This window comes from Carcharhinus amblyrhynchos, chromosome 9 (assembly GCF_965287045.1).
Source record: "Carcharhinus amblyrhynchos chromosome 9, sCarAmb.v2.hapA, whole genome shotgun sequence".
NCBI classification, from domain to species: domain Eukaryota; kingdom Metazoa; phylum Chordata; class Chondrichthyes; order Carcharhiniformes; family Carcharhinidae; genus Carcharhinus; species Carcharhinus amblyrhynchos.
Genome location: NC_137332.1, coordinates 38,880,469 through 38,908,100, shown reverse-complemented (window position 1 = coordinate 38,908,100; position 27,632 = coordinate 38,880,469). Strand labels below are relative to the sequence as shown.

At 39.5% G+C, this 27,632-nt stretch overlaps 1 protein-coding gene across 1 annotated transcript in view; it reads right to left on the bottom strand.

Moving 5' to 3' along the window:
* Nucleotides 1-27,632, bottom strand: part of faf1 (Fas (TNFRSF6) associated factor 1) — a 312,720-nt gene that overhangs the window by 31,723 nt on the left and 253,365 nt on the right. Inside the window, exons 16-17 of the mRNA XM_080195485.1 lie at nucleotides 9,239-9,319; nucleotides 6,851-6,928 (exon numbers count right to left, since the gene is read on the bottom strand). Coding sequence (XP_080051611.1) covers nucleotides 6,851-6,928; nucleotides 9,239-9,319 — 159 coding nt within the window. The remainder of the gene's footprint in view (nucleotides 1-6,850; nucleotides 6,929-9,238; nucleotides 9,320-27,632) is intronic.

The window sequence follows — 27,632 nt, the reverse complement described above, 5'->3', positions numbered from 1 at the left end:
GTGCTGCGTCTGCTCGATCAAACCATTCTTTTCTAGGTGCCTCGCTATTTCTTCTTTGATGACGGATTCTAGCATTTTTCCAACTACAGATGTTAAACTAACCGGCCTATAATTCCCTGCCTTTTGCCTGCTACCTTTTTTAAACAGCGGCGTAACATTAGCCGTTTTCCAATCTTCCGGCACTTCCCCGGAGTCCAGCGAATTTTGATAAATAATTACTAAGGCATCCATATCACCTCTGCCATTTCTTTCAGAACCCTGGGATGCATTCCATCCGGTCCTGGGGACTTGTCCACCTTCAGTCCCATTAGTCTATCAAGCACTACTTCTCCAGTGATAGTAATCGCCCTTAGGCCTTCATCTTCTACCATCCTTCTATCTTTAATATCCGGCAAACTATTCGTGTCCTCCTCCGTGAAGACCGAGGCAAAAAACTTATTTAAAGCCTCAGCCATTTCCTCATCGAGTTTAGAAGAATGAGGGGAGATCTCATTGAGACGTATAAGATGATGAATGGGATGGATAGGATAGAGGTGGAGAGACTCTTCCCGCTCAAAAAGGACAGTAGGACTAGGGGGCACAGCCTCAAGATAAAAGGGGGGCGGTTTAGAACGGAGTTGAGGAGGAACTTCTTCACTCAAAGGGTGGTGAATCTCTGGAATTCTCTGCCCGTTGAAGTGGTGGAGGCTGCCTCACTAAATATTTTTAAGACGCGGGTTGATGGGTTTTTGATAAGAGAGGGGATTAAGGGTTATGGGGAGAGGGCGGGAAAGTGGAACTGAGCAGCGACAGATCAGCCATGATCTTATTGAATGGCAGGGCAGGCTCGAAGGGCTAGATGGCCTACTCCTGCTCCTATTTCTTATGTTCTTATGTTCTTAAATCCCTCCCGCTCATCCTCCAGGAGTCCAATATTCACTCTAGCCAGCCTGCTCTTCTTTATATATTTGTAAAAACTTTTACTGTCCTTTTTTATATCTAGTGCTAGTTTAGCTTCATACTCTATCTTTCCTTTATCACCTTCTTAGTCATTCTTTGTTGATTTTTAAATCTTTCCCAATCTTCTAATCACCCACTATTTTTAGCCACTCTGAACACATCAGCTTTTAATATAATACTCTCCTTTATTTCCTTCATAGGATATGACTTTATTCCTTGGAGCATAGAAGAATGAGGGGAGATTTGATAGAGTTATATAAAATTATGATAGGTATAGATAGAGTGAATGCAAGCAGGCTCTTTCCAATGAGGCTAGGGGAGAAAACAAACTAGAGGACATGGATTAAGGGTGAAGGGGGAAAAATTTAAAGGGAATATTAGGAGGGGAGTGATGGGAGTATGGAATGAGCTGCCAGATGAAGTGGTAAACGCAGGCTCACTTTTAACATTTAAGAAAACCTTGGACAGGTACATGGATGAGAGGGGTGTGGAGGCATATGGTTCAGGTGCAGGTCAGTGGGACTAGGCAAAAAAATGGTTTGGCACAGCCAAGAAAGCCTGTTTCTGTGCTGTAATGTTCTATGGGTATGATAGCCATAATACAGATGTGATTGCAAAGGGACTAAGGCTAGGAACAGAGTTTTCATAGGTATGCAACATCTTAAAGAATAGAAAGAAAGAAAAGGAGGTGGAATAACTCTTTTAATAAGGGATAAGATCAGTCCAGTAGTGGGAAATGGTCTGGTTCAGAACCAGCTTGGATGAAGATAAGAAATAACAAGAAGTCACTAGTGGGGAGTACTTTATAAGCCTCTAACAGTAGCTACGCCGTAGCTGGGTATACAAATGAAGAAATAATGAAGGCTTTTAAGAAAGATAGTGTAATAAACATGAGCCAATTTCAATCTGGGAAGTCTGCACTGAATAACTCATCTTCTGGCTCTCCAAAGCTTGTCCATTATCTACTATCAATGGGTTAAAATTGGGGAACTCCCCATCTAACAGAACCATGGTTGTACTTAAGGAGGCAGTTCTCCATCACAAGCTCTAGGATAATTAGGAATGAGCAAAAATACAGGCCTTGTCAGAAATGACAAGATTGCAAATAATGCAAAAAAAACTTATTTTTTTCTGTTTGCAACAAGGCAATGAATGGTCAGGACCTCTACTTGTACTGTCTGAGAAAGAAAAACAGATGTTTGCTTGCCATATGTGATCAATTTAAAAGTACTGATGCATATAAATAATAAAAAGTAAGAAAGGTCCAACTGGTTTGTTGAGTTTTGAACAAGGTATCACCTGACTGGTAAGTAATAAGAATGTTTGTTTTCCATTGACAGTAACTCCTGAACCAAATAATTGATTAAACACAAATTAAATCACCTGTTTGTCAATCCTGAGAGTGAGGCTTTGCTTTGTTTCTCGCCTCTTAAAACAAACCTTTAACTTGCCTCCTTTTGTTGGTAATAAATTATCTTCTGCTTCAAAAACTTACATATTGACCTTAACAGTCGTATCACATTTAACTGCATTACAATGATTTGCTTCAGACAACATCAAATCACAAATTCTACAGGGACATATTTTGTATGAATAAATTGATTTAACAGAGTCATAATTTTAAGCAGTCATCTACATGGTGACCTTCAGCAGTACTGCTTCCCTATTTTGCCAGTGACTTGCAGAAGTGCAAGATTTAATTTATGCTGAAAATAGTGCAAAATACATACGCGTTGAGTTATTTTCACCAAAAGATAAACTGCATCAGTCTCTCTGAGCAACACTATGGGAGATCTGGTTTAGAAAATCTCATCCAGAGAAGGCAAAACTGCACAAATTAGCTGCCACATTTCAACATTTATAACAGTGACTGCATCTCAAAAATACTTCATTGGCTTGAAAGCTTTGGAATGTCCTGAGGTCAGGGCACAGTGGTTAGCACCACTGCCTCTCAGTGCCAGGGATCCGGGTTCGATTTCTGGCTTGGATCACTGCCTGTGTGGAATTTACATTTTCTCCCAATGTCTGCTTGGGTATCCTCCAGGTGCATCTTCCTACAGTGTGAAAGACATGCTGGTTTGGTGCATTGACCATACTAAATTCTCCCTCAGTGTACCCGAGCGTGGTGACTAGGGGAATTGTCACAGTAACTTCACTGCTGTGTTAATGTAAGCCTACTTGTGACTCCAAAAAAAGTCACGAGTGCTGAGTTATAAATGTAACTTGTCTCTTTCTTTGCCTGCTGAATGATCAGCACAAGATATTTCTGAACGTATTAGACAGGGGGCCACTGCAACTCATCGGAAATAGTGAAGGGGTCCATTATCGACTTGTGGGTTCTGATGCATGGCATCAAAAACTACTTTCAAGCATGGAACACATGGCTACTTCAATTGGCACTGAAATTGGGTGCACCTTGAAAAGCAATTCTGATGCATGTATTTGTTAGGGCCACACAGGCTCTAAATCCATAACCGTAAACAGTTTTAATATAGTCTGCTTTCTTGCAGATTATAAGAGCAGCATGATGGCAGAGGCATGTTATCCTTTCATGACCCTAGAAGATCTGCACTTTGGTTGCCTTCCATGGTGCCTGGAAACTAGCTGCACCACTGTATCCTCGCTACAGCTGGACCCTCTCATGTCAGAGTTCCTGTAAGTTGTGATGGATGAACACCTATAAAGCCCCTGACTAACCAAAGCAGCTTTCCAGCTACCATGCTGAAGCCATTTGTAGAACAGCCCCAAAAGCTGTATCTAACTCCTTTTTGGAAACAACGTTTTGGCCTCAACTGCTTTCTGTGGTAGCAAATTCCACAGGCTTAAACACTCTGGGTGAAGAAATTTTTCCTCATTTTCAGTCCCAAATTGTTTATCACATATCCATCTGACTGTGACCCCCTAGTTCTGAACTTTGCCCACAATCAGGAATACTCTCCCTGCATCTACTAGCACAGTTAGAATTGTATAGGTTTCTATGAGAATCCTCCTTTAACTCCAGCAGATATAATCCTAACTGACACGATTTTGTTTTTTTTTATTTGATACGTTATTGTCGCATGTATTGGTATACAATGAAAAGTATTGTTTCTTGCGACAAAATATTGTTTCTTTAGACAAAGTATACTGTTCATAGAGAAAGAAAGAAGAGGGTACAGAATGTAGTGCTGTAGTCATAGCTAGGGTGTAGAGAAAGAGCAACTTAATATAAGGTAGGTCCATTCAAAAATCTGAAGGGGGAAGAGAGCAATATGGGAGACATGAGGTCTTTGATTATGCTGGTCGCTTTTCCAACGCAGTGGGATGTGTAGACAGAGTCAATGGATGGGAGGCTGGTTTGCATGATGGACTGAGCTTCATTCACAACCCTTTGTAGTTTCTTGCAGTCTTTGGTCAGAGAAGGAACCATATCAAACTGTGATACATCCAGAAAAAATGTTTTACATGGGGTATATGTAAAAGTTGGTGAGAGTAGTAGCCAACATGCCAAATCGCCTTAGCCTCCTGAGAAAGTAGGTGGATTAGTGGTCTGTCTTAACTATAGTGTGTTGTGGAGGGACTAGGATAGGTTGTTGGTGATGTGGACACTTAAAAACTTGAAGTCCAACCATTTCTTCTTCTTTCCCATTGACGTAGACAGGGGCATGTCCCCCACTACACTTCCTGAAGTTGATGACCATCTCCTTCATTTTGTTGACATTGAGGGAGAGATTATTGTCATTGAGCCAGTTCACCAGATTCTCTCTTTCTTTCTTGTACTCTGTCTCGTCATTGTTTGAGATCCGACCCACTATAGTGGTGTCATCAGTGAACCTGAAAATCGAGTTGGACGGGAATTTGACTACACAGTCGTAGGTGTATAAGGAGTATGGCAAGGGGCTGAGGACACAGCCTTGTGGGGCACTGGTGTTGAGGATGATCAGGGAGGAGGTATTCCTATCCTTCCTGATTGCACCCTGTGGACTAGGAAGTTCAGGATCCAGTCATCGAGGGAGAAGCTGATCCCCAGGCCACAGAGTTTGGAGATAAGTTTCAAAGGAATAATGGTGTTGAAGGCTGAGCTAAGACAACTCTACAAAAAGGGTGAACAGTCTGTGGCTAACTAAGGAAGCTAAGGATGGTATTAAATTGAAAGAAAAGGCAAACAATTCTGTAAAGAGTGGATCTGACCTAATAGCTTATGTGGCTCAGTGTTATACTTTGTTTTATAACATTTGTGTGAAGTGCCTTGGGATGTTTCATTCTGATAAAGTACCACACAAATGTGTTATTGCTTTAAAGTGGATAGAGATGCAATCATTAATCCATGCTATTCCAGCTCCCTCTATATTGCACAAGGTAACTGCTTCGAACCGATGGAACAAAGGGCACACTGTTTAAACAAGAAGTATTTTAGAGAAAAAGATATATTAAATAAGGGCAGTAAGGATAACTCGGGTAATTATAGGCCAGTGAATTTGATGTCAGTGAGAGTAGAATTGCTGGTGAAGATTCTTAGGGATAGGATCTATATACATTTGGAACTGAATGATCTGATTAATGACAGACAGCACGCTTTCGTACAAGGGAGATCGTGTCTCACTAATTTGAGGTTTTTGAGGAAGTGACAAAATGATTGACGAGGGAAGGGCCACGGATGTTATCTACATGGACTTTAGTAAAGCATTTGACAAGGTCCCTTATAGTAGGCTGGTGCAAAAGGTTAAATCAACGGGATCAAGGGTGAACTAGATAGATGGATTCTGAACTGGCTTGGCCATATAAGACAGAGCATAGTGGTGGAAGGGTGTTTTTCTGAATGGAAGTCTGTAACTAGTAGTGTCCCACAGGGATCAGTGCTGGGACCTCTGTTGTTTGTAATTTATATAAATGACTTGGAAGAAAACATTGCTAATCTGATTAGCAAGTTTGCAGATGATACTAAGATTGCTGGAGCTGCGGATAGTGATGAAGATTGTCAGAGAATACAGCACGATATAGATAGGCTGGAAAATTGTGCAGAGAAATGGCAGATAAAATTTAATCTGGACAAATGAAAGGTGATGCATTTTGGTAGATCCAATTCAGATGGGAGCTATAAAATAAATGGCAAATTCATCAGGACCATAGACACAGAGACCTGGGAGTACAGTCCTTAAAAGTGGCAACACAGGTGGAAAAAGTGGCGAAGAAACATATGGCATGCTTGCCTTCAGCAGCCGGGGCATCCAGCATAAAAGTTGGAAAATTATGTTAGTTATATAAAGCATTGGTTAGGCTACATTTGGAGTACTGTGTCCAATTCTGGTTGCCACTTTACCAGAAGAGCGTGGAGACTTTGGAGGGAGTACAGAAAAGATTTACCAGGATGTTGCCTGGCATGAAAGGTATTAGCTCTGAGAAAAGATTGAATAAACTGGGATTGTTCTTCCTGGAAAGTCAGAGGCTGAGGGCAATCTGATAGAAGTTTATAAAATTATGAGGGGCATAGATAAGGTAAACAGTTGGAAGCTTTTTCCCAGGGCAGAAATGACAATTAAAGGGGGCACAAGTTCAAGGTAAGGGGGGAATGGTTCAATAGAGATGTGTGGGGGAAGTCTTTTACACAGTGAGTGGCGGGTTCCTGGAATGCACTGCCTAGTGAGGTGGTTGAGGCAGACACGTTAGTGATATTTAAGACTTACAGGATAGACACATGAACAGGCGGGAAATAGAGAATACAGGCAGTTGGTCTCGATAGGACAACGTGATCGGTGTGGGCTTGGTGGACCGAAGGGCCTGTTCCTGTTCTTTGCTTGTTCTAAAGAGTAGTTTTTCTCAATTAAGATTTTGAAGCAGTGCAGATGGCAAGGTCACCCTAGTGAAGTCTGCAAATTTTACAAATTGCTGTGAATATTAATATATCAAATTTTCAGTTAATAGAAAAGTTTACCTCACGTTCTTCTTCTTGTTCTTTTCTAATCTGTTCTTGACGCACCTGCTCTGCTATTTCTCTTTCCTGTGCTTCTCTCTGATTTATAGAAAACAAATAAATTGGAATCTGAACACATCAAATTAAAAGCAATTTAAGAAACTGCTTTTAAAAAAGTTTAAGAGCACCGTTTTATCTTTTCAAGTTTATTTCTGATTAATAGACCAAAAAAGGTACAAGTACTTCTTGATAACATTTTTAATTTATTTAACATGAATACATTTCTAACATTAAAGATAGAAGTGTCCTTTGGTTGCACTATTTATTTGAAAGAAATACTGAAAAGCTAAAATATTGGGTGTTAGTTTCAGTAAAGCTGGAAAACATAAACAATTTTTACACTGCTTTTTAAAGTTGTAAAAGGACTCAAGATGATTCACAAGAGCATTATCAAATAAACTGTGACACTGAATCACCTATTCAGACTACTGACCAAAAGCTTGGTAAAAGAGTTAGCTTTTGAGGAGTTCCTTGAATGAGGAGCGTTCAAAGGGTTTAAGGGAGGGAGATTCAGGCCAAGATAGTAGAAGGCATGGTTGCCAATGGCGGTGTGATTAAAATCAGGATGCTCAATAGGCCAGAATTGGAGGACTGCAGATATTTCAGAAAGTTCTAGAAGGTTAAAAAAAAGGAAGGGGAAAAGCCACAGAAGGATTTGAAAACAAGGATGAGAAATTAACCAAAACAAAAAAAAAGGCATTACTGTACTGGGTGCCAAAGTACATCAGTGAGCACAAGGGTTATGGGTAAATGGGACTGGGAACAATTATTTACCTTTATTGCATCATGGACAATTTACTTTGGATGCAACCAATCTGCCAACTTAACGGACAATTCCAACATTGCTGTAGGAACCTTTCCTGGTTGGCAGCCATGTCAAACTTCAGGGATGTAAGTGGTTTTGGAAAGATTCTTTGGAGCTTGTTTTCAACCCCGTCAGAAGTCAAATTTTCCATGTAGATACTTCCTCCAAAATGAATGATGAAATTTGGGAGACTGAGGAAAACAAATAAATAATCTAATTTTAATGTTTAAAAGAATAGAAAAAATAGAATAGGGCACATACAGGAATCAAGAAGGGATAACATATCATGGTCACAGTCATCCAGAATATCTTTGATCAAGGTAATGGGAATGCGGGGGTTGGAAACCAGAAACGAGATAGAAGGGATTCATAACGAGGAGTGAAGGGGGAACTGACAGAGTTTGGGTAGAGAAACTGCTTTCCAGAACCTGAAAAGCAAGGGAAGTTGGAAATTGACTGATAGTTTGAAAGGAAACACGGTTTCAGAGTAAATCTGTGTTTATATTCTAATATTACTCAAGATCCAAGAAGGTAACTATTAGGGTTTGTTAGAGTGACAGCCCAGAAAGACCAGTATAAATGTTGACCCTATCAGCAATTTAAGGGTTTCTCTATAACCCTGGAGTCTTTTTAATGGCCCCTTCATATCTTGTTCATTAATTGCAATACAGTAAATTATTCATTGTGTGGAGATGCCAACGTTGGACTGGGGTGGGCACAGCAAGAAATCTTACAATACCAGGGTTAAAGTCCAGTAGATTTATTTGGAATTACGGGCTTTCGGAGCACTGCCCCTTCGTCACCTGTTTTGCCTGAACTGTGAAATGGAACAACAAATGACTAAAGCTGCGAAGATTTCAATACATTTTTGGACCAGGAACACTGAATTGCATAAGTCATATGGTCAAAAGCACAAACATTAAAATGCTTATTCCAAAATCCTTTGTAATCAATTAAAATTGAATCAAAATTAAGGGGATTTTCTGTTTGTATTTAAACAAGGAACTAAATTAAAACTTCTACTTCTTTTGATTAAAAATTACTCTTTCATATCTGTTCTTGCACTTTGGAAAGCTTTGCATTAAAAAACCAGCAACAAGATTTATGAAAATGTTGTAAATATCAGAGTGGTTTTTCAAAATTAAATGTGATGTTAATTTGTTCTTGGGATGTTTGCATTAACGGCAAGACCAACATTTATTCCCTGTTCTCATATCCCAAGAAAGAATAATAGAAAATTGTTTCTAAAAGACCAGTTTTATATTTTTCAAACATGTTTTTAGTTGCTATGTCAACAACATATTTTAGAACCTTTTTTCGATAAATTGTGAAATTAGTTCAAAGAGAATTTAGTATAAATCTAACTGGGCAAATCTGTGCTACTTAGAAACACTAAGCCACATTTCTCCTGGTACAATAAATACTGCTCCATCATGGTGGTCAACCAGACATTGTCTAAAAAAAAATGAAGCTCTTAATTCCAGTTGAAATGTAACCCTACTAGACACCATTCAAATTGATTTAAAAAAAAGACATCAACAAACCTTAGCCCGGTCTGCTTCTAGGGAAACTCTGTATGCCTCATCCTGCTCACGTTTCACCCTTTCTCTTGCTTCGCGTTCATCCTTATAAAGATATTGAACAAAATCAGAAGTAACCAAAGCATACTTCATATGTAACACAAAATTTTCCCTTGAACTTCAGCTTGTGGTGTGAATCCGGCTGGTCAGTTTCTGCAGTGCCTTTAAAGTTGACTCGCAGCTGCACATGCACATGTTTAAGGGAATGCTGTTTGAGTAAGGCCTGTCTGTCCCTGCACAGCATGTTCTCAATTTATAGGAAAAACTTTGGTCCTGTGAATCTGCCCTGTACTGACATTTTATAAACAATTTAATCTCTCAGTTTACTGTCACTTTTCAATGATTAAATTTAGAATTACAAAGACAATGCATTATATTATAGTATATTCACTACTAATTAAAATAGAATTTCTTTGGATGAAATTAATATAAAAACATCCATACAGTTTTAAGTATCTTTCTGAAATTACAGTTGTGTCCAGGAAATATCTAGCTTCATGCTGGCTAAATAGGAAATGCCAAGGAATACCCTAGAAATCGTGTTGCCAAGTTGTTAATTTGATTAATGGCCTTAATGATTCACTGAAATCATAAGCTATAGAAAATGACGACAGGATTCCACCAAACAAAATGGTTGGCAATGGAAAGCAGATAAAAGACATTTGATTTGATGAGTATCTCTTCTTATGGTAGCATTCCAAATATAACAACCAGGTGACCCACATCTTAACTCCAACAACGGTAGCTTTTTTTTTGAGTAAAAAATGTTTAAGATGACCATTTTGCAACATCAAGCCTTCCCTCCACCCCCACTACCAAGACTGTACAATTTACCAAATTCAATTAATATCAAGGAGGAGATGCCAAGCCTTAAGGGAGTGGTGCAGCAATAAAGCTCCATCCAAGTATGATAACAATCAGCATTAGGATGGATTCAATATTATTTAGTTGCCACTTGTTGTGCAAGCACCAAGTCAAAGATAGTACCAGTTCAAATAAAAACAATTCTTCACTTTGCTCTCACACTAGCCTTCCTGTGCTCAGCCTCCTGCAGTGTTCCAACAAAGCTGAATGTAAAGCTGGAAGAACAGCACCTCACTTTTCAATTGGGCATTTTACAGACTTCTGGACTCAACACGGAGTTCAACAATTTCATGGCTGTAATGTCTGCCCCCATGGTGTTTCCGTTCTCTTTGCAGACTTTGGTTTTACTTTTGTTTTTGGATAGCAGTTGTTCTGCCATTCACACCTTCTCTCAGCACATTTTCTGTCTTTTTGTCCTATTATGATTCCCTTCGACCTTGCACCACAACTCTTGTCATTTAACCTCCATCTTCCATCCTGTCACAAACATTTCCATTTGTTCTTTTTCCTATCCTCCCCTTCTTCTATTTGCTTATAACATTTCTAACTTTTCACAGTTCTGATGAAATTTGAAGCATTGAATTGGTTTCTCTTTTCACAGATGCTCCCCGATGTGCTGAGTATTTCAAACATTTCCTGTTTTTATTTCAGATTTTCAACATCCACAGTATTTTGTTTTTATAAATGAAAAGCAATTTCATAATTCACTCTTGGCTTTAATGTACTGTAAACCAACTGTTGTCCTCCTTTGTTCACAGGACAAGAGGATTATAGCTTCAATCAAGTACGAAGAGGAAACATCATTGGAAGAAAAATAATCCCATCCTTTAGTAAGGGTATAATTAACACAAAAGATAATTTCAAAGAAAACAATGCATTTTTTCAATGATTGTAAAGAAGCTGGATGATCACGATTCCTTGTTTTATCATAGGTTTTAATTAAATGTAATGGAGTAAAATTACTTTAGCCCTTGATTTGCAGTAGTAAATCAAGTTATTTCCAACAAAGACAGTAACATTAGGGCTTGAACGTAGAATGATAGGGCACACACCACTGTATGAAGGAAACTCAATTTCTGCTCTTTAAGGGTAGGGATTTACAATTCTCTAAAATTTGAAAAATAGTTATCTTAAACCTACTGCCAGGTCCCACAGTTTCCTGACAGGCCTTTACATTTCAAAGTTCCTGGCAGAGGCAACCTCAGCCATGCACTAAACTTCGCTGAGGTCCTGGGAGAACATCACCTAGAAGTAAAAGAGGTAGCAAACCTTCTTAAGTACAGTGGATTGATACCTGAGTAAGAAATGAATTGAAGGCAATTATTTTGTTGGAAATTAAATTAATTGCTTTAATCACATTTGGCACTATGGGCTGCAGTGTGGTTTCATAACAGGTTCTCAGGCTGCATTGTCAACTATGTCACTGATATAAGAGTTAGCTGAATAGATTCAAAATTCTCTAATTAAGGAAGTGGTGAAGAATGCAGAGGGGCTTTATACAGATTTTCAGGGCAGGGGAATGAGAAGATCACTAGAATCTCACTACAATTAACTAATTCCTCCCACCTCTTGCTGTAAGCATTGTTGAATTTGCTCTCCATCTGTTGCTGTTTTCTTGCCCAGACCTGTCCAGACAGCTGACCTTTGCTCCAGTAGCCTGATATTATGCACAGAATTTTGTTTATACCTGCGCTACTCAGGTGTGGCGGAGTAGCTGTATCATTTACATCCTTTATTCCTACAGCCATTTTACTGGAGGGATTGAACTTGGACAGAAGCCTGAACGTTTTAGCATAAAAGCACTGTGGCTTGGGTATCTTTTACAACTTTATACAATGTTTTTGTTATTGAATACCAACTGGATATTAATGAAGTACTAGCATTCCCTATTCATGAATGCAACAGGTTCGTGTTCTGATGCTCAGATAGTAACACATACAGTCAGTGGCATCCTAGACATGAGAGATGCCAACCAAAATCCCTGAGCTCTCCGTTGATTGTTGTAGTCAATGGGGAAAATGATGTACTGGTTTAGGCCTGGCAAATGGGGCAGTATGGTTCTATGATTCTATAGAGATCTGCTTTCTCCAACCACGTGTTGCAGATTGGGAGAGGTGACAGAAATCTTTGTAGCAGACTGGAAGGAACCAGTGGCAAAAAAATTAAGGGCTGTATTGATTTTGTAAGCCAGTAGTAATGCACTTCGTCCTGTAGGCTGCAACAGCCTGCCTGGAAAAGCACAGCCTCCTAATGCACTGCTCTTTTAAATGATCCAAGAAATTAAGTTTTGGCTTGTACATCATGTGCTAGATATGGCACCCCGAGTAGCTTCCAACAGGTCCGGATGGTTCCTAAGACTACTGCTGTTCTTGAATTCCATACCAACTGTTAATAACAGCACATGTGACAAGCAGATAGAGATTACTGGGTAAAAAAAAAGACAGAACATATCAGAAAGAACCAATTGGAAATCTAGAAATTCTGGCAACAACTGTTGTTGAGTGCCCTTTAAATACCATCTTGGTAGGTCTAAGAGTCCAACCTACTACAATTTACTGGTTGGTTGGAGACTCAACGCTTCTATTCTTGACAGCAATCTCATGAGAGCACCTTGAACAGAAACCCCAATTTTGTGTGATGCCCTTTCTCCATCTGCAGCACGGTGGTACAGTGGTTAGCACTGCTGCCTCACAGCGCCAGGGACCTGGGTTCAATTCCAGCCTTGGGTGACTGTGTGGAGTTTGCACGTTCTTCCTTTACCTGCGTGGGTTTCCTTTGGATGCTCCGGTTTCCTCCCACAGTCCAAAGATGTACAGGTTAGGTGGATTGGCCATAGTAAATTGCCTCTTCGTGTCTGAACATGTGTAGGTTAGGAAGATTAGCAGAGTAAATATATGGGATTAAGGGAATAGGGCTCTGGTAAGATAACATGGGCCGGTGCAGACTCGATGCGCTGAACAGCCACCTTCTGTACCATAGGGATTGTATAATCTAAGGATTCTATGAACTTGTGCTCCAACCAATGGTCTGCTAGCCAAGAGATTCAAAACAATTTGTTTCAATTCAGCAGGGCACTAAAAGTCCAAGGTAGAATTTCCCTCTATGCTATTTACCTGACAGAATGTGTGTACAGTTGAGGGCAAGCATGGACCTGGTTGCCTGCCACGTCTAATGTTCTATGCGGGTAGCTACTCTTCCCATGGAGATGGACGTCAGCACAAAAACCTGAAACATCATAGCACTCATGCCAGGGACTGCAGAGTCCTTCAGCATTTCTCCAGTAGTGCTCAGTGCCTCTGCAAATGCTGACGGAATTTCACACATTTCCTGCTTTGTTCATGAGTAAGGCTTTAAGGCTTAGCATCTTCATCCAGCTGTGCAAAGCTCAAACTGTCAGTGGCCTCAGAAAGAATCTCCACTGTGGACCTGGTCTTACATTTGCTCCTGTACATTTGCAATGCAAGACTGACCATGCAATAATGTAAATAATAATAATGTAATGGGAACACCACCAAGGTATGTGTATCTAAGCTAGTGGAGGCTGATGTTTGTGATGGCGCTTCCTTGAGAGGACTCCTCTGAGGATTCTTTAAGTTTCTTCAGACAGCAACTTCTGCATCACACTTGAAGGACTACTGAGATTAAGGACATGAACGATAAGGAGGAAAAGATTTAAAGTCATAGAATTGTGCAAACGGTCATATTTCAGTCAATGGTGACATCAGTTCAACATGTGTGAAGCGTTGCATGCTACGTGGCTGAGTAATATTTAACTCTGTCATCAGGCAGCATAAAGAACTCCATCTCTCCACCTACAATGGCCATGCACTATGTCACTCTGCTGATCGCCACTGTTTCCTCCTCTTCTCCCTCATTGGACGTTGTCCAGGCTACCACCAACTGTAAGAAACAATCCGCTTGTTGGGAATTTTGGACTAAAGGATATTTTCAAAGAATTAGAGCCAGCTTTCAGGAGTGAAATTAGAAAATATTTCTTTTTGCAAAGGGTGGTAGAAGTTTGGAATTCTTTCACAAATGGCAATTGAGGCTAGGTCAAATGCTAATATTAAAAATGTGATTAAGAGGTTTTTGCTATCCAAAGGTGTTAAGGAATAAAGCGCAAAGATGGCTGTATGGAATTAGGTCACCGTTCACCTATGATCTCATTGTATAGCAGTACAGGTCTGAGAGCCGATTCCTGTTCTTGACATCAAAGACTGCAGTACCGAAGACTTGTGCTCCAGAACAAGCCAAGCCTTTAGCCATGCATTTCCCGTAGAGCTACAGCACAAACATTTACATGACAAGGTGTAACATTGCCCAGATGTGTCCTGTTCACCAAAAGCAGGACAAACCCAATCTGGCCAATTAGGCTGTATCAGACTATTTTCAATTATCAGTAAAGGCGTCATGGACAGTGCGATCAAGCAGCAGATACTCACAATAATCTGCTCACATTGTTGTTTGGGTTCTGTCAGGGCCACTCAGCGCCATACTTCAGTACAGACTTAATCCAAACGTGGATAAAAGCAGAATTCAAGAGGCGAGGTGAAAGTGAGTGCTCATGACATCATTTGTCCAACAGTGGCCTCAACCATATTACACATTCATTTCCTCCACCACCAGCACATAGTACAACTGCTAAGCTGCTATCCACAACATGCGTTGGGGCAGCTTGCCAAAGCTCTTTCTACAATATCTTCCAACTCCTGACTTCTATCACCTAGAACAAGGGGTCAACAGCCTTTTTATCCTAAGAGTGTTTTTAGAAATAAAGCTACACAAAATAAAAACTGAGAACTACAAGATGAAAGCTTGTCATTTCTAAACTATATACTTGGCAAGATGTCAAGTGCCTCTGGTAGAATGCATAATTTGCATATATAATTAAAATATATGAATTTATGACTACATAGGAAACGAATTAAATTAAAATTGACCTACCTTTGTGTTTTTTCACTGACAAAGTTATAGATAAAAAAAGCGATCATCAACTTTAACTACAATCCCAGCTGATACTACTGAACAGTCAGGTCCCAGAATCGAAACCTGGTTTGACAGACTGTAACTTTTATTTTTGTTCAAAGATGTGGATGAACAGAGTTGCAGGGCTGCCAATTTAATTTTTAACACTGGAATAAAACCTTCTTTAAACAAGATCCACTATAATACACTACTCCTTCACCCCATCAATGGCTTTACCAATGTATGCAGATTTGAAAGGATAACACAAGTTTTGAAATATATCTTTCACTCTAATGTAAGTATACAATCCATATAAATTAACAGATCAACTGTAGTCAGACACACCATTCTCTGAAACCAAACAGCAGGTGCCATCTATTACAACAGCTTTGCATTTCTCAGCAAGTGCCCCAGATGTTGGTCATACTGAGCACCAAACGGTCTCAACTAAAGCTTTGATTTCCACATAAATGTTTCCACACTTCAGATCGGAACCTTTCCCCAAACAAAGCTTTCTCTTAGATGCCTTTATCAAGGATCCATTCCAGGATTTCAATCTTTCCTTTCTGTATTCTTCGGACTTGGATTGTTATGTGCATTCAAGTTTTCACATAATCTCTTAGGTACCCAGCCATACCAACAGAAGACTATTGCTTCACAGACTGTATTACGATGTCACTGTATTTTGATTTACCTCGGATGTCTGCCTTCTCACCTAGCCAACTTTAGAACTGATTTTTGCAGGTGCCTTTTTAGCAGAGTGCACTTTCTCTGCTTAGAACTTTTGTTCAACTTCTTGTTCTTTATTCCTTTAACTTAACTGTCTTCCTGGGAAATACCTTTGTCCCATCTCCCAGATTTCTGGGACTTATGTTCTTTTGGGAAGTATGTTCCCTGCAGCTTGCTTCCTTCTGACACTAGCTTACAACTAACTCAGAAGTTATTTCCATCCTAGAGTGGCCCCTGGTTGCTCAGCCACAACAACACAGTTTTCCTTTAACCTTGTTTGCTTTCTTATTGTAAAACCTTATTATCATGCATGCATCCAAACCAAACTGAAATCATCAACCCTCTCAGACACAGAAGTACAAAACTAAACTTACTTATTTCTAATGTCAACAAATATTGATTATTTAAACTGTTTCCTACCACTTTATGCCAAGATGTGTAGAATTAAGAATATTTTTTGGCCATTAATTCTCATGACAAAAAATTGCTTTCATTAGCAAATTCATAACAAATTGTCTCAGCCATATTGGAAACAATAATGGTTGCAACCATAAAATTTGCTCTATAACTACTATGTAGTAATGCCTCTCAAACAGGTTTATTTAGAGTGCAATGAAATTTACCTGTTAAAACAACATTTGAAACTGTAATGTGCAGTATAATGATTTTTTAAAATCTCCACAGTAAAAGTACAGGTCTCATGTCTCTTGATTTAAGTTTATTTAGACTTCTTTCCTGTTAATACAATCCAAATGGTAATTGTTGGGAACTTCAAATGAAATGTTAAAGAAAAAGAGTTTTTGAGTATAAGGAATGGAATGGACAGACAACAGTTGTGGAAGTTGACTTTGAAGGAAGGTGGTGAGATGTCAATGAGGATGAACGCCAAAATTCGTTTTCAGAGAGAGATGTGAGGAGATGTCCTGCGAGGAATGGGAAGAACTGCAAGATCTGCTGATCTGAGTTTTGAGCAGGACAATGTTAGTGAATTCAAGAAGTGGGGTTATCAGCTCGACAATCGCCAGGCAAGACTGTTCCCTTCCTGTTGGTGAACGCTTCAGCGATCTTGGGCATTCGGCCTCTGATCTTCGGGTAAACGTTCTCCAAGGCAGCCTTCACGACATATGATAGCGCAGAGTCGCTGAGCAGAAACTGATAGCCAAGTTCCGCACACATGAGGATGGCCTCAACCAGAATCTTGGGTTCGTGTCACACTATCTGTAACCCCCATGACTTGCCTGAACTTGCAACATCTCACTTACTGTCCTGTCTGGAGGCAGTACACATCTCTTTAACCTATGCTTAATGCTATCTTCACTCACATTGTCTGCACCTTTAAGATTTGAATAGTAGATTAGAATGCGACTCTTTACAACTAATCAGTATTCTGTAAACTGTGTGTGCCTTTATATGCCCTGTTTGTGATCAGAACTCTCCACTCACCTGACGAAGGCACAGCGTTCTGAAAGCTAGTGGCGTTTACTACCAAATAAACCTGTTGGACTTTAACTTGGTGTTGTGAGATTTCTTACTGTGTTTACCCCAGTCCAACGTCGGCATCTCCACATCAAAAGGGGTCTAAGGCAGAGGGGTAGGGTGGGGGGGAGGTTGGAGACAGTGGGAGGGGGATGTGGTCACTCACCTGCAAGGCTAGGTCTGGGTGCTTAGATAGTTCCTCTGGAGTTAGAAGTGTTCTTTTTTCCATTTAACTCTGCCAGAGTAAATATCAGGGTAAAACTGGCAGAACCAACTATAGTTAGTGAGTTAAATGGTTTCTGTTGTATGGTTCCTAGCCTAACGCAATTGTCTAGAGGAATTTAGCACTTCTTGGCAAATGCCAGGTAAACCCTTACGTAGGGCTTTCCAGGAGAGATTCCCCAGAACATTGTGGTGGGACCCCCCCCCCCACCAAATGCAAGGCTGGGAGTTATGGGCCAGTGATTAAATCATCCCTTAACCTTTTAATGTGCAATCTCTTTTGTAATTTAACCCTTGAAGTACAGGTATCACTCAAATAAACCAAGGCTGCACTCCATACAAGTCCAATTTATCCTAACTAAGGAATAGTTCTCAGAACTGCTCATAATGTTCCAGGTGTGGCCGGACCAGGGCTTTGGGTAGATAATGCAATTTTAACCCTATTTTGCTCTAATTCTCTAGATATAAAGACCAGCATTCCATTGGCTTTGTGATTATTTTCTTTACTGTTCATGACATTTTAATAACTTACACAGTGAGATCCTGAGTCTCTTTGGACTGCTACTGTTTCTGGCTTTGTCCTATCCCTTTTATGTCCAAAGTGGATCACTTCAACATTTGCCCGCACTGACATCCATTTGCTACAGTTTTGTCCATTCTTTTAATGGTTCAGCAGTTTTGTAATTATTTTAAAATGAATTTAAACAACTGCTTTAAAATTGCTGTCCATAATAAAATTTATCAAACGTTTCAAAAATAATTTGCAAGATTTACAGTCTGACCTCAAATTAAGATTCTAGCTCTTAAAGATTTCAATATTTTCTGAATGGAAACATCCTTGTTTGCAAGGCAGCTGAGACAAAGGAGAACCATTATGATTTTTAAACCAAATAGATGATATTTGAAAATAATTTTTATTTCTGAATGAATGGGTATTGTCACAAATATTTTCACTTTTGTGAAGAAATAATTCTTTACGGCAAGTTGCTTCTATAAAATGACATAAAATAGCACCAGATGTTTGCCAACTGAGATTATAAAGCTAGAGATGCAAACTGCAATTTTAATCACCTGTCATGATTATAAACTACACACATTAATTTCTGTAAATGTTTCACCAAGTCAATGACACATTTGAACTTGACTGATAGCTTATGGTAACTGACAATGCATGCAACCCAATTTTTTTCAATCAGGTGCAGTGGCAAGTCAAAACTATTTAAGATCAACTCCATTCATCTTGTGTGAAGCAGACTTCCCATGAATCACAGTAATTACACTGAATGAGTCAGTCACTCAAGCCTCTAAAGCTCCTAGTACCAGTTCTGTAGCTCAATAAAATGACAACCTTTGTTTTGTCATACCATAGCCTTAACTTATTCATAAAGACAGATCTCTGAATTTTTTTTATGAGCTTCCATAACTAAGATTTTGTTCAATTGTGAGCTATAAAAAAATTAAAGTTAGACAATTAAAAGTAATGTTAATTAACTTTTTCACAATATATTTGTTGAGAATGTAAATAAAAATTATGGCTTTACAAGGGCAGCTGGTGGAATTTAAATACAATTAATTAATTAAAATTGCAATTCTTATTAGTGCTGATCAAGAAACTAACATGTTTGGCAAAACCCTTCTGTTTCTGTGATCTATTTTAGGAAAGGCAATCTGTCATTCTTACACAGTCTGGCCTACACAGACCTATAGCAATTAACTGCTTCCTAATTGCCATCTGAAAGGTCTAACAAGCCATTTTTTCCAAGCTGTTTTACTTTTGTTGTTTTTCAGAAGAATCAAAAAAGAACAAAACCGGACAGACCACCCAACATCCAAACACCACCCAATCCACTTGACCCTGCAAACTCTTCCTTCCTAATAGCTTGGGGACTTCTGCTAAAATTGGGAGAGCTGGCCTACAGACTAGTCAAGCAACAGCCTGACACTGTCATACTCACAGAATTACACCTCACAGATAATGTCCATGGCTCTGCTGCCAACATAGCAAAGTTGTGGCAGAGTAACATAGTGGGGAAAGAGTTGCTCTAGGAGTCGCCAACCTTGATTCTGGACCCCATGAAGTTGCATAGCATCAGATCAAATGTGAGCAAGGAAACCTTCTACTAATTATGCACCTATTGCCCTTCCTCAATACTCTTCCATGTTGATCACCATTGACGATAGTAAGAACACAGAATATAATCTGGATGGGGACTTTCAGCGTCCAGCACCAAAAGTGCTTCAGTAGTACCATTACGAACCAAGATGGCCAAGTTCTGAAGGTGATTTCTGCCTGACTGAGCTTGTGCAGATGGTGAGGGAACCAAGAGAAAAAAACTTGCCTAACCTCACTCTCACCAATCTACCTGCTGCAGTTGCGTCTCTCCATGACAGTAAGAGTGAGCACTGCACAGTGCTTGTGAAGATGAAATGTCTGCTTCACACTGAGGATAATGCCCATTTGTGTTGAGGGCACGACCACCTAGTGTCATGTAAATAGCTAGAGCTAGAAGCTTAAATTAGTATTATTAGTAACTCATAGTCTAACATTAGCAGGACATAAATAGGATGCAGGACTGGGCGGAGAAGTGGCAGATGGACTTCAACGCGGATAAATGCGTAGTCGTCCATTTTGGCAGAACCAACGGGATGAACGAGTACACTATCAAGGGCAGGAGTCGTAGTAGTGTTGAAGAGCAGAAGGATCTTGGGGTCCGGGTCCACAGGACTCTTAAATCGGCCTCGCAGGTGGAAGAGGTGGTCAAGAAGGCATATGGTGCACTGGCCTTCATTAATCGAGGGATTGAGTTTAGGAGTCGGGAGGTAATGCTGCAACTTTATAAGACCCTTGTCAGGCCTCATTTGGAGTACTGTGAGCAGTTCTGGTCGCCTCTCTTTAGGCAAGACGTAGAAGCTATTGAAAGGGTACAGAGGAGATTTACAAGGATGTTGCCTGGACTGGGAGGCATGCCTTATGAAGTTAGGTTGAGGGAGCTGGGTCTCTTTTCCCTGGAGAGACGAAGGTTGAGAGGCGACCTGATAGAGGTTTATAAAATGTTGAGAGGAATGGATAGGGTGGATTCTCAGAGGCTATTTCCCCGGGTTGAAATGGTCGCTACGAGAGGACACAGATTTAAGGTGCGGGGAGGAAAGTACAGAAGTGATGTTAGGGGTAAGTTTTTCACTCAGAGGGTGGTGAGTGAGTGGGATCGGCTGCCGTCAGTGGTGGTGGAGGCGAACTCGCTGGGGTCTTTTAAAAGACTTCTGGATGAGTATATGGGGTTTTATGGGATTGGGGGTTATAGATAGGTGTTGATGTGATCGGCGCAACTCATGGGCCGAAGGGCCTGTTTGTGCTGTAGTGTTCTATGTTCTATTACAATTAAGTCAGGGGATCAACGATTGTTCCATGAGAATTATAGACGAATATGTCAGGAGCAGCACCAGGCGTACCTAAAAATGAGGTGTCAAACTGGTGAAGTTTCAACACAGGTCTGTACACCTACTAAACAACAAAAGCAGTATGTGATAGACAAAAGCTTTGCAATCACACAACCAATGATCAGGTCAGAATTCGGCAGCCCTGCCACACTGCACATAGGAGATTTTGAGTTGTCAATATATATTCTTGAATTTGCTTTATTTCTATTGGTGTTGGGGGAAGTTGTATGTCTGCCTTCCTTAAGGGATTAAAATAATCAGGCTTAACCTATTAAAGACTGGGTTTAATGCTGTGTTAAGAAATTAATTTGATAAGCTAAGTAACCTTTACTTATTCCAAGTTTCCTAACAAAGTTTTGGCAGGCAGATTTTTTTCCTCAGGTTAAATTTTAAATTGAAGAGAAGGGTAAGTATGATCCAGGAGTCCTCAACCTTGGTAGATTTTGAGGAGAAGGCATGCGTTTCCTCCCTGAAGAGAGGGAGGGGAACATTTGAAAACAACTTATCTCAGGTCACTTCCACACAGCAGCAAAGTAGCCGTACCAGAGAGCTGAGAACATGTATCCTGTTCAACTACATGATCTTGAAAAGCTACAGTATCAAAGAAAGAGGGATGGAATCTTTGTAGCATAACTGTTCATCAAATGGCATAGTCCAGAAAGGACTAAACTTAACTAATGACTGATATCAGTGTTCAAATATTATTCAAGGTCAGAAGTCATGTTTTTGTTAGGAATACAATATTCTACTGCTGGAAATACCTGAGTACCAATAAACAACTCTTCATAGATAAACATTCTAAACTGTCACTTCCAAGCAAAAGATATCAGGTGGTAGCGAAAGTGAAATATTATCTAATCAACACTGAACTGCTACATCATGCAGATACAGGAACAAATACTCAAAATAAAAATAATCTAGTCATTCAAGTTGAAACTAGTTAGATATCCCAGTAGGGATGATCAATACATTTTGTACACAAAATAGCTAAAGTATTAAGACAAACTATCGTTAAATACTATTCTTTTCTACAGTCTGTATTCCTGGTCAAAGCATTGGCAGAATAAAAGGGTAATCACAAAACTTAAAGCCAGATGTTTTAGTTCAACTCAACAGAGCTTGAAGTCAATTGGTATTTTTAAGATTTGCAATTTCTGAGCACATTCTTTTGTAAGATATATTCAAGTGTTTTTGTTCTTTAAAACAGTATCATTTCAGTTTTTAGAATAAACTTATGCAAACTGCTGAGACTTCTTACATGTGGTTCATTGCATCACCTGAATCCCCTAAGCATGCTATTGAATAGTAATGTATTCATAGCCACTGCTTGCTTTCTTGATAATGCTGTCAAAAGTAATCTCTTTAGTTAAGGCTTCAGTATATTGTAATTAAATTAATTTGCATATGTTGACAAATGCTTACCACCCATAGTCAATAAAACACAAAAATTACAGGTTTCAAGCCAAGTGTAAAAAAGCTTTCCATGTTATTCATAATTTGCAATTACATTTTAAACAGTATCTTAACATTGCAGGTACACTGAAAAAAATAGAAATGCTAAAGAAAATCAGGGCACAAATTAAAAACTGACAATGAGGATACTGTAATTGGCAATAAGGAAATGAAAGAATTGTTATACAAATGCTTTGCATTTCACTTCACAGTAGATGAAGACAACAAACTACTGGTGGCAGCAGGAAATATAAAGACAAATCAAGGTGAGGAATTTGTATTTAATACAAATGTAAAATGGGTCAATGTAGAAAATAGTGAAAAAAGTAATAGAATAATAATCAAACGGAGACAGATAAATTTCCAGGAGCAGATTTCCATTCCAGAGTGTTAAATCAAGAAGGCAAGGAAATTACAGATATGTTAACCATAATTTTCCAATGCTCTCTTAATTTGGGAATTGCGATATAGGATTGCAAAACTGCTGAAGTCACTCCATCATTTAAAAAGAACGGGAGATTGGGTTAGTAACTATACAACTGCAAGTCTAATATAATTTGTAGGTAAGTTACTAAATTCCATTACTGGGGAAGAGTAAGTGGCAATTGGATAAATTTAAGATGATCAGCCTCTTACTACACTTATGAATGTGTGGCCAAATTCCCCTCCAACTCGATTTTCAAGTTTGCTGAAGACACCACCGCAGTGGGTTGGATCTCAAACAATGGCAAGACAGAGTACAGGAAAGAGGTACAGAATCTGGTGATAAATGCAAAATATTGAGATGCTGGAAACTGCAACAAAATGCGAAAAATGCTGGAAAATCTCAGCAGATAACCCTCAGGGTCATCTAGACTTGAAACGTCAATTCTACTCTCCCTCCACAGATGCTGTCAGATCTGAGATTTTCCAACGTTTTTCTGCTTTTGTGTTGTGGGAAAGAATCTGATAAACTGGTGTGACAACAATAATCTCTCCCTCAATGTCAACAAAACGAAGGAGACAGCCATTGACTTCTGGAAACGCACATCTACATCAACATGTACAAAGTGGAAATGGTCGAAAGCGTCAAGTTTCCAACATCCGGACCACCAACAACTTACCCTGGTCCATCCACACCGACGCTTATAATTAAGAAAGCCCACCAATGCCTCGACTTTCTCAGGAGGGGAAGGAAATTTGGCATGTCTGCTATGACTCCCACCAACTTTTACAAATCACCATAGAAAGCATTCCTTCTGCTTGTATCACAGCTTGGTATGGCTCCTGCTCTGTCCAAGGCCATAAGAACCTGCAAAGGGTCGTGAATGAAGTCCAGTTCAACACACAAACCAGTCTCCCATCCATTCACTCTCCACTTCCCACTGCCTTGGAAAAGCAGCCAGCATAACCAAGAACGCCATGCACCTCAGACATACTCTCTTCCACCTTTTTACATTGGGGAAGGATTCAGAAGTTTGAGATCACGTACCAACTGACTCAAGAACAGCTTCTTCCCTGCTGGATGGATGTGCCTCGTATTAAGTTGATCTTTCTCTACACCTTAGATATGACTGTAATACAATGTTCCACATCCTTTCCTTTCCTTCTCTATGTATGGTATGCTGTGTCTGGTGTAGCACGCAGGAAACAATACTTTTCACTGCTTAACAATACAGGTGACAATAATAAATCAAATCAAAGTGTCATCATAATTTTGTGAAAAATCATGACTAACTAATCAATTTGAATTTTTTGAGGAGGTCATTAACATGGTGGAATATATATGGATGTGCCATATACGGATTAATAGATGGTATTGGATAATGTTCTGCACAAGAGGTCACTGGCAAAAATTGAAGTGCACTGAATTGAAAGCAACCTTGTAACAGGAGTTGAAAATTGCTTGGGAGGTAGGAGAAAGGCTACCAATGAAGAGTATGAATTCTGCCTTGTGGAATGTGGCAAGCAGTGCCACATCCCACAAAGCAATACCACAATCCCAAAGTGCCCCACATCTCCAGCAAGTACTTCAGCTACCCAGCAGTATTCAGCGTGAAAGTCACAGAGGGCTGACAGTCATGTTTAACAGGGCAGTAGGATGACCAGCCTCACTTTAGGTTCTCATTGTTCAGCTAGCTTTATTTTCTCAACTAAAAATTGTCCTCCAGAAATTCACTGCACAATCAATATCTCAATCCAGTCAGAAGAGGGTAGTTTAAAAGTAGAAAGGCAGTTCAGGAATGGCAGTGGTGGTGGTGGGGGTGGGATGGCTGGCAAGGGTGATTGATTAACAATTGTAAAGCATAGCTTTTGATCATTTCAATTTGAAATAATTATTTTAGATGAGCGTTCATACTTTTACTTATCAGTTAAATTAAAAGTGCTGGTTTACAAAAATCCAGTAAGTTTATACCATTGAAACACAATTTCAATTTCAAACAAGCACTGCCAGTTGTGCAGTGACCATTTTTATAGTAATAAACTTTGACAGCTGGAATAGAAGAATGCACTGTGGAGATATGATCAAATACTGCAGTCTTTAAAATGAACCCCACCCAGTAAACATGTCAGAAAGAGTTACTGTAATCCACAGAATAGTGTAATCCTCAGGCAAAAGATTCAGACAGCAAAAGACAGGTGTGCTAAGTTCTAATACTTGTGGTTAACTATGTGTATCTACTCATTAGCTTTGTATGTGACAAATTCAAACATTTTGTGGCCTGTCATGCAATACTAAGGCATCAATCATCTGCCAATTTAAACATCTCCGTACAAAACTTTCCAGTGTGAAGTACTCCTACACAAAACTCAAACTTGAGACATTTGATTTGCTTGATCCGACTGCAAACGTTTGCTTTTGCAAGCTATTAGGGAAGTACAAACCCCAGCAAAATCATCTAATTTAATGGTTCTTTTGAGTTAATTAAAGCTGAGCTCAGACGTTTTGTTCATTATATTTGTGCAAGGTTTTATAACTTCTGGTGCTCATATTCAAAATAATTTTACCAAGACCACTCCTGCAAATCAACATCAAATTAGTAATTGGTTCAATAATGTTACAATTGACTATCAAAAATCTGATGAAGGGACTTGAAGGTATGTTTCATAAATTACCAACATTTAAATTTACAAGACGATAGTGCAGCTACTGTTGTATTAATGACATTTTGAAGAAAAAGATTATGGTTTCAAATTGACAAAATTGATTTTCTAAGTTGACAAACAAAGCTGGATATAAATGACATAACTTGGCTACATTCCTTAGTGCATGAGCCAGTTTGTTGACTTAACTTTTTTCTTCTTCCGTTTACTTATGTTTTCTTTAATAATGCATTCACATTTTTCAAATGGATCTGAGACTCTTTTATTGACAGCAAACATATACTGTCTCCTTTTACAAATGTAATCTTTGTGTGGCTTTCTGACAGTTCCTGCTATTAAGAATCTAAATCCTGTTTTTGTTGAAGATTGTGAAAACACGAACCACATCAACATCTTTTACATTTGAAGCAAAAACCAATCATTTGAAACAAAATGGATCATATGGTGCAAATAAAAACCAAGGCTCTAAATTTAATGCTGGGTCAATTTTCAGTAGCTGAGTTAATTTTTCAGTTTAAGCCTCACCTACTATAGTCAGAAACAGATACTGTATTTTCAATTTCTGATTTCATCATAACCTCACTACCAAGCAGCAATGCATGGCTTAAAGGCTGCAAACCCTGTGCTTTGTTTCATTTCCAAAGAACTTTCTCAGAAATATGCAAGAGACATTCTGCAAAACACTCAAAAAATCCCTCCCTAGACATCCTATAGGAAGGGGTGAGGGTCAGGAAAGAACTCCAGTTTCCACGAATGTCAGGATGGTTGTCAACAACTGCAACCAGAAATTTTTAGAGATCATCAGCTTCAACCCCAGATTGCAAATTCAATGACTGCACTAATATAGCAAGGGTTGGCATTATCATTAACCCCCCCCTCTTTCTACAATGTGACAATAGTCCTCTCTTCCTCACCCCTTTCGTCTTTGCAAAACATTTTACTAAACAATTGCTTATTCTAATACCACCAATTCAACTCTTATTTATTATTTTCATAATAGCTACTAGTCTGCTGAATCAGCTCGTGATAGAAGGACTGAGTGCTCAAAGTGATGGACACGTCAAAAAAAAATTACACAGGCCTCTTTAGCCTGAGTTGTCAAGTTTTTCCTGAGTGTTGTAGAGCTGCACTTATTCAAACAAGTGAAGAGAACCCCATCACACTCCTGATTTGTGCCTTGTACTTGTGTCAGAATACCAATATTTGACCCATGCTTGTAGCCACAATATGTTGTATGGTTGGTCAAGTTAAGTTCCACTCAATGGTAACTCCCAGTATGTTGACGATGGGGGATTCATTATTGGTAATGTCACTACATATTAAGGGAAGTTGATCAGAATGCCTCTTTTAGTCACTGCCTGGAGCAAATGCCACACAACAACCCAAGCCTGAACATTCTACATGTCTTACTGTATGTAAGCATGGGACTACTTTATTATCTGAGAAATAGTGAGAAGAACAGAAGTGTGCAATCATCAGAAAACATCCACACTTCTGACCTTAGGATGGAGGGGAGATCATTGAGAAAGTATCTATGGATGGTTGAGTCTAGGGATCACCCTTACGAATTCCTGCAGTGACAACCTGGAGCTGAGATGATTGGCCTTCAGCAACACAGTAAGAAATCTCACAACACCTGGTTACAGTCTAACAGGTTCATTTGGTAGCAAACGCCACTAGCTTTCGGGGCTCTGCCCCTTCGTCAGGTTAGTGGGGAGTTCTGATCACCAACAGGGCATATAAAGACACAGACTCAGTTTACAGAATGCTGATTAGAATGTGAGTCTTTACAGCTAATCAAGTCTTAAAGGTGCAGACAATGTAAATGGAGATAGCATTAAGCATATGTTAGAGGTGTGTATTGTCTCCAGACAGGACAGTAATTGAGATGTTACAAGCCCAGGCAAGACATGGGGGTTACAAATAGTGTGACATGAACCCAAGATCGCAGTTGAGGCTGTCTCATGCATGCACAACTTGGCTATCAGTCTCTGCTCAACAATTCTGCGCTGTTGTGTCGTGAAGGTCACTTTGGAGAATACATCCTAAGATCAGAGGCCGAATGCCCGTGACCGCTGAAGTGTTCGCCAACAGGGAGAGAACAGTCTTGCCTGGTGATTGTCGAGCG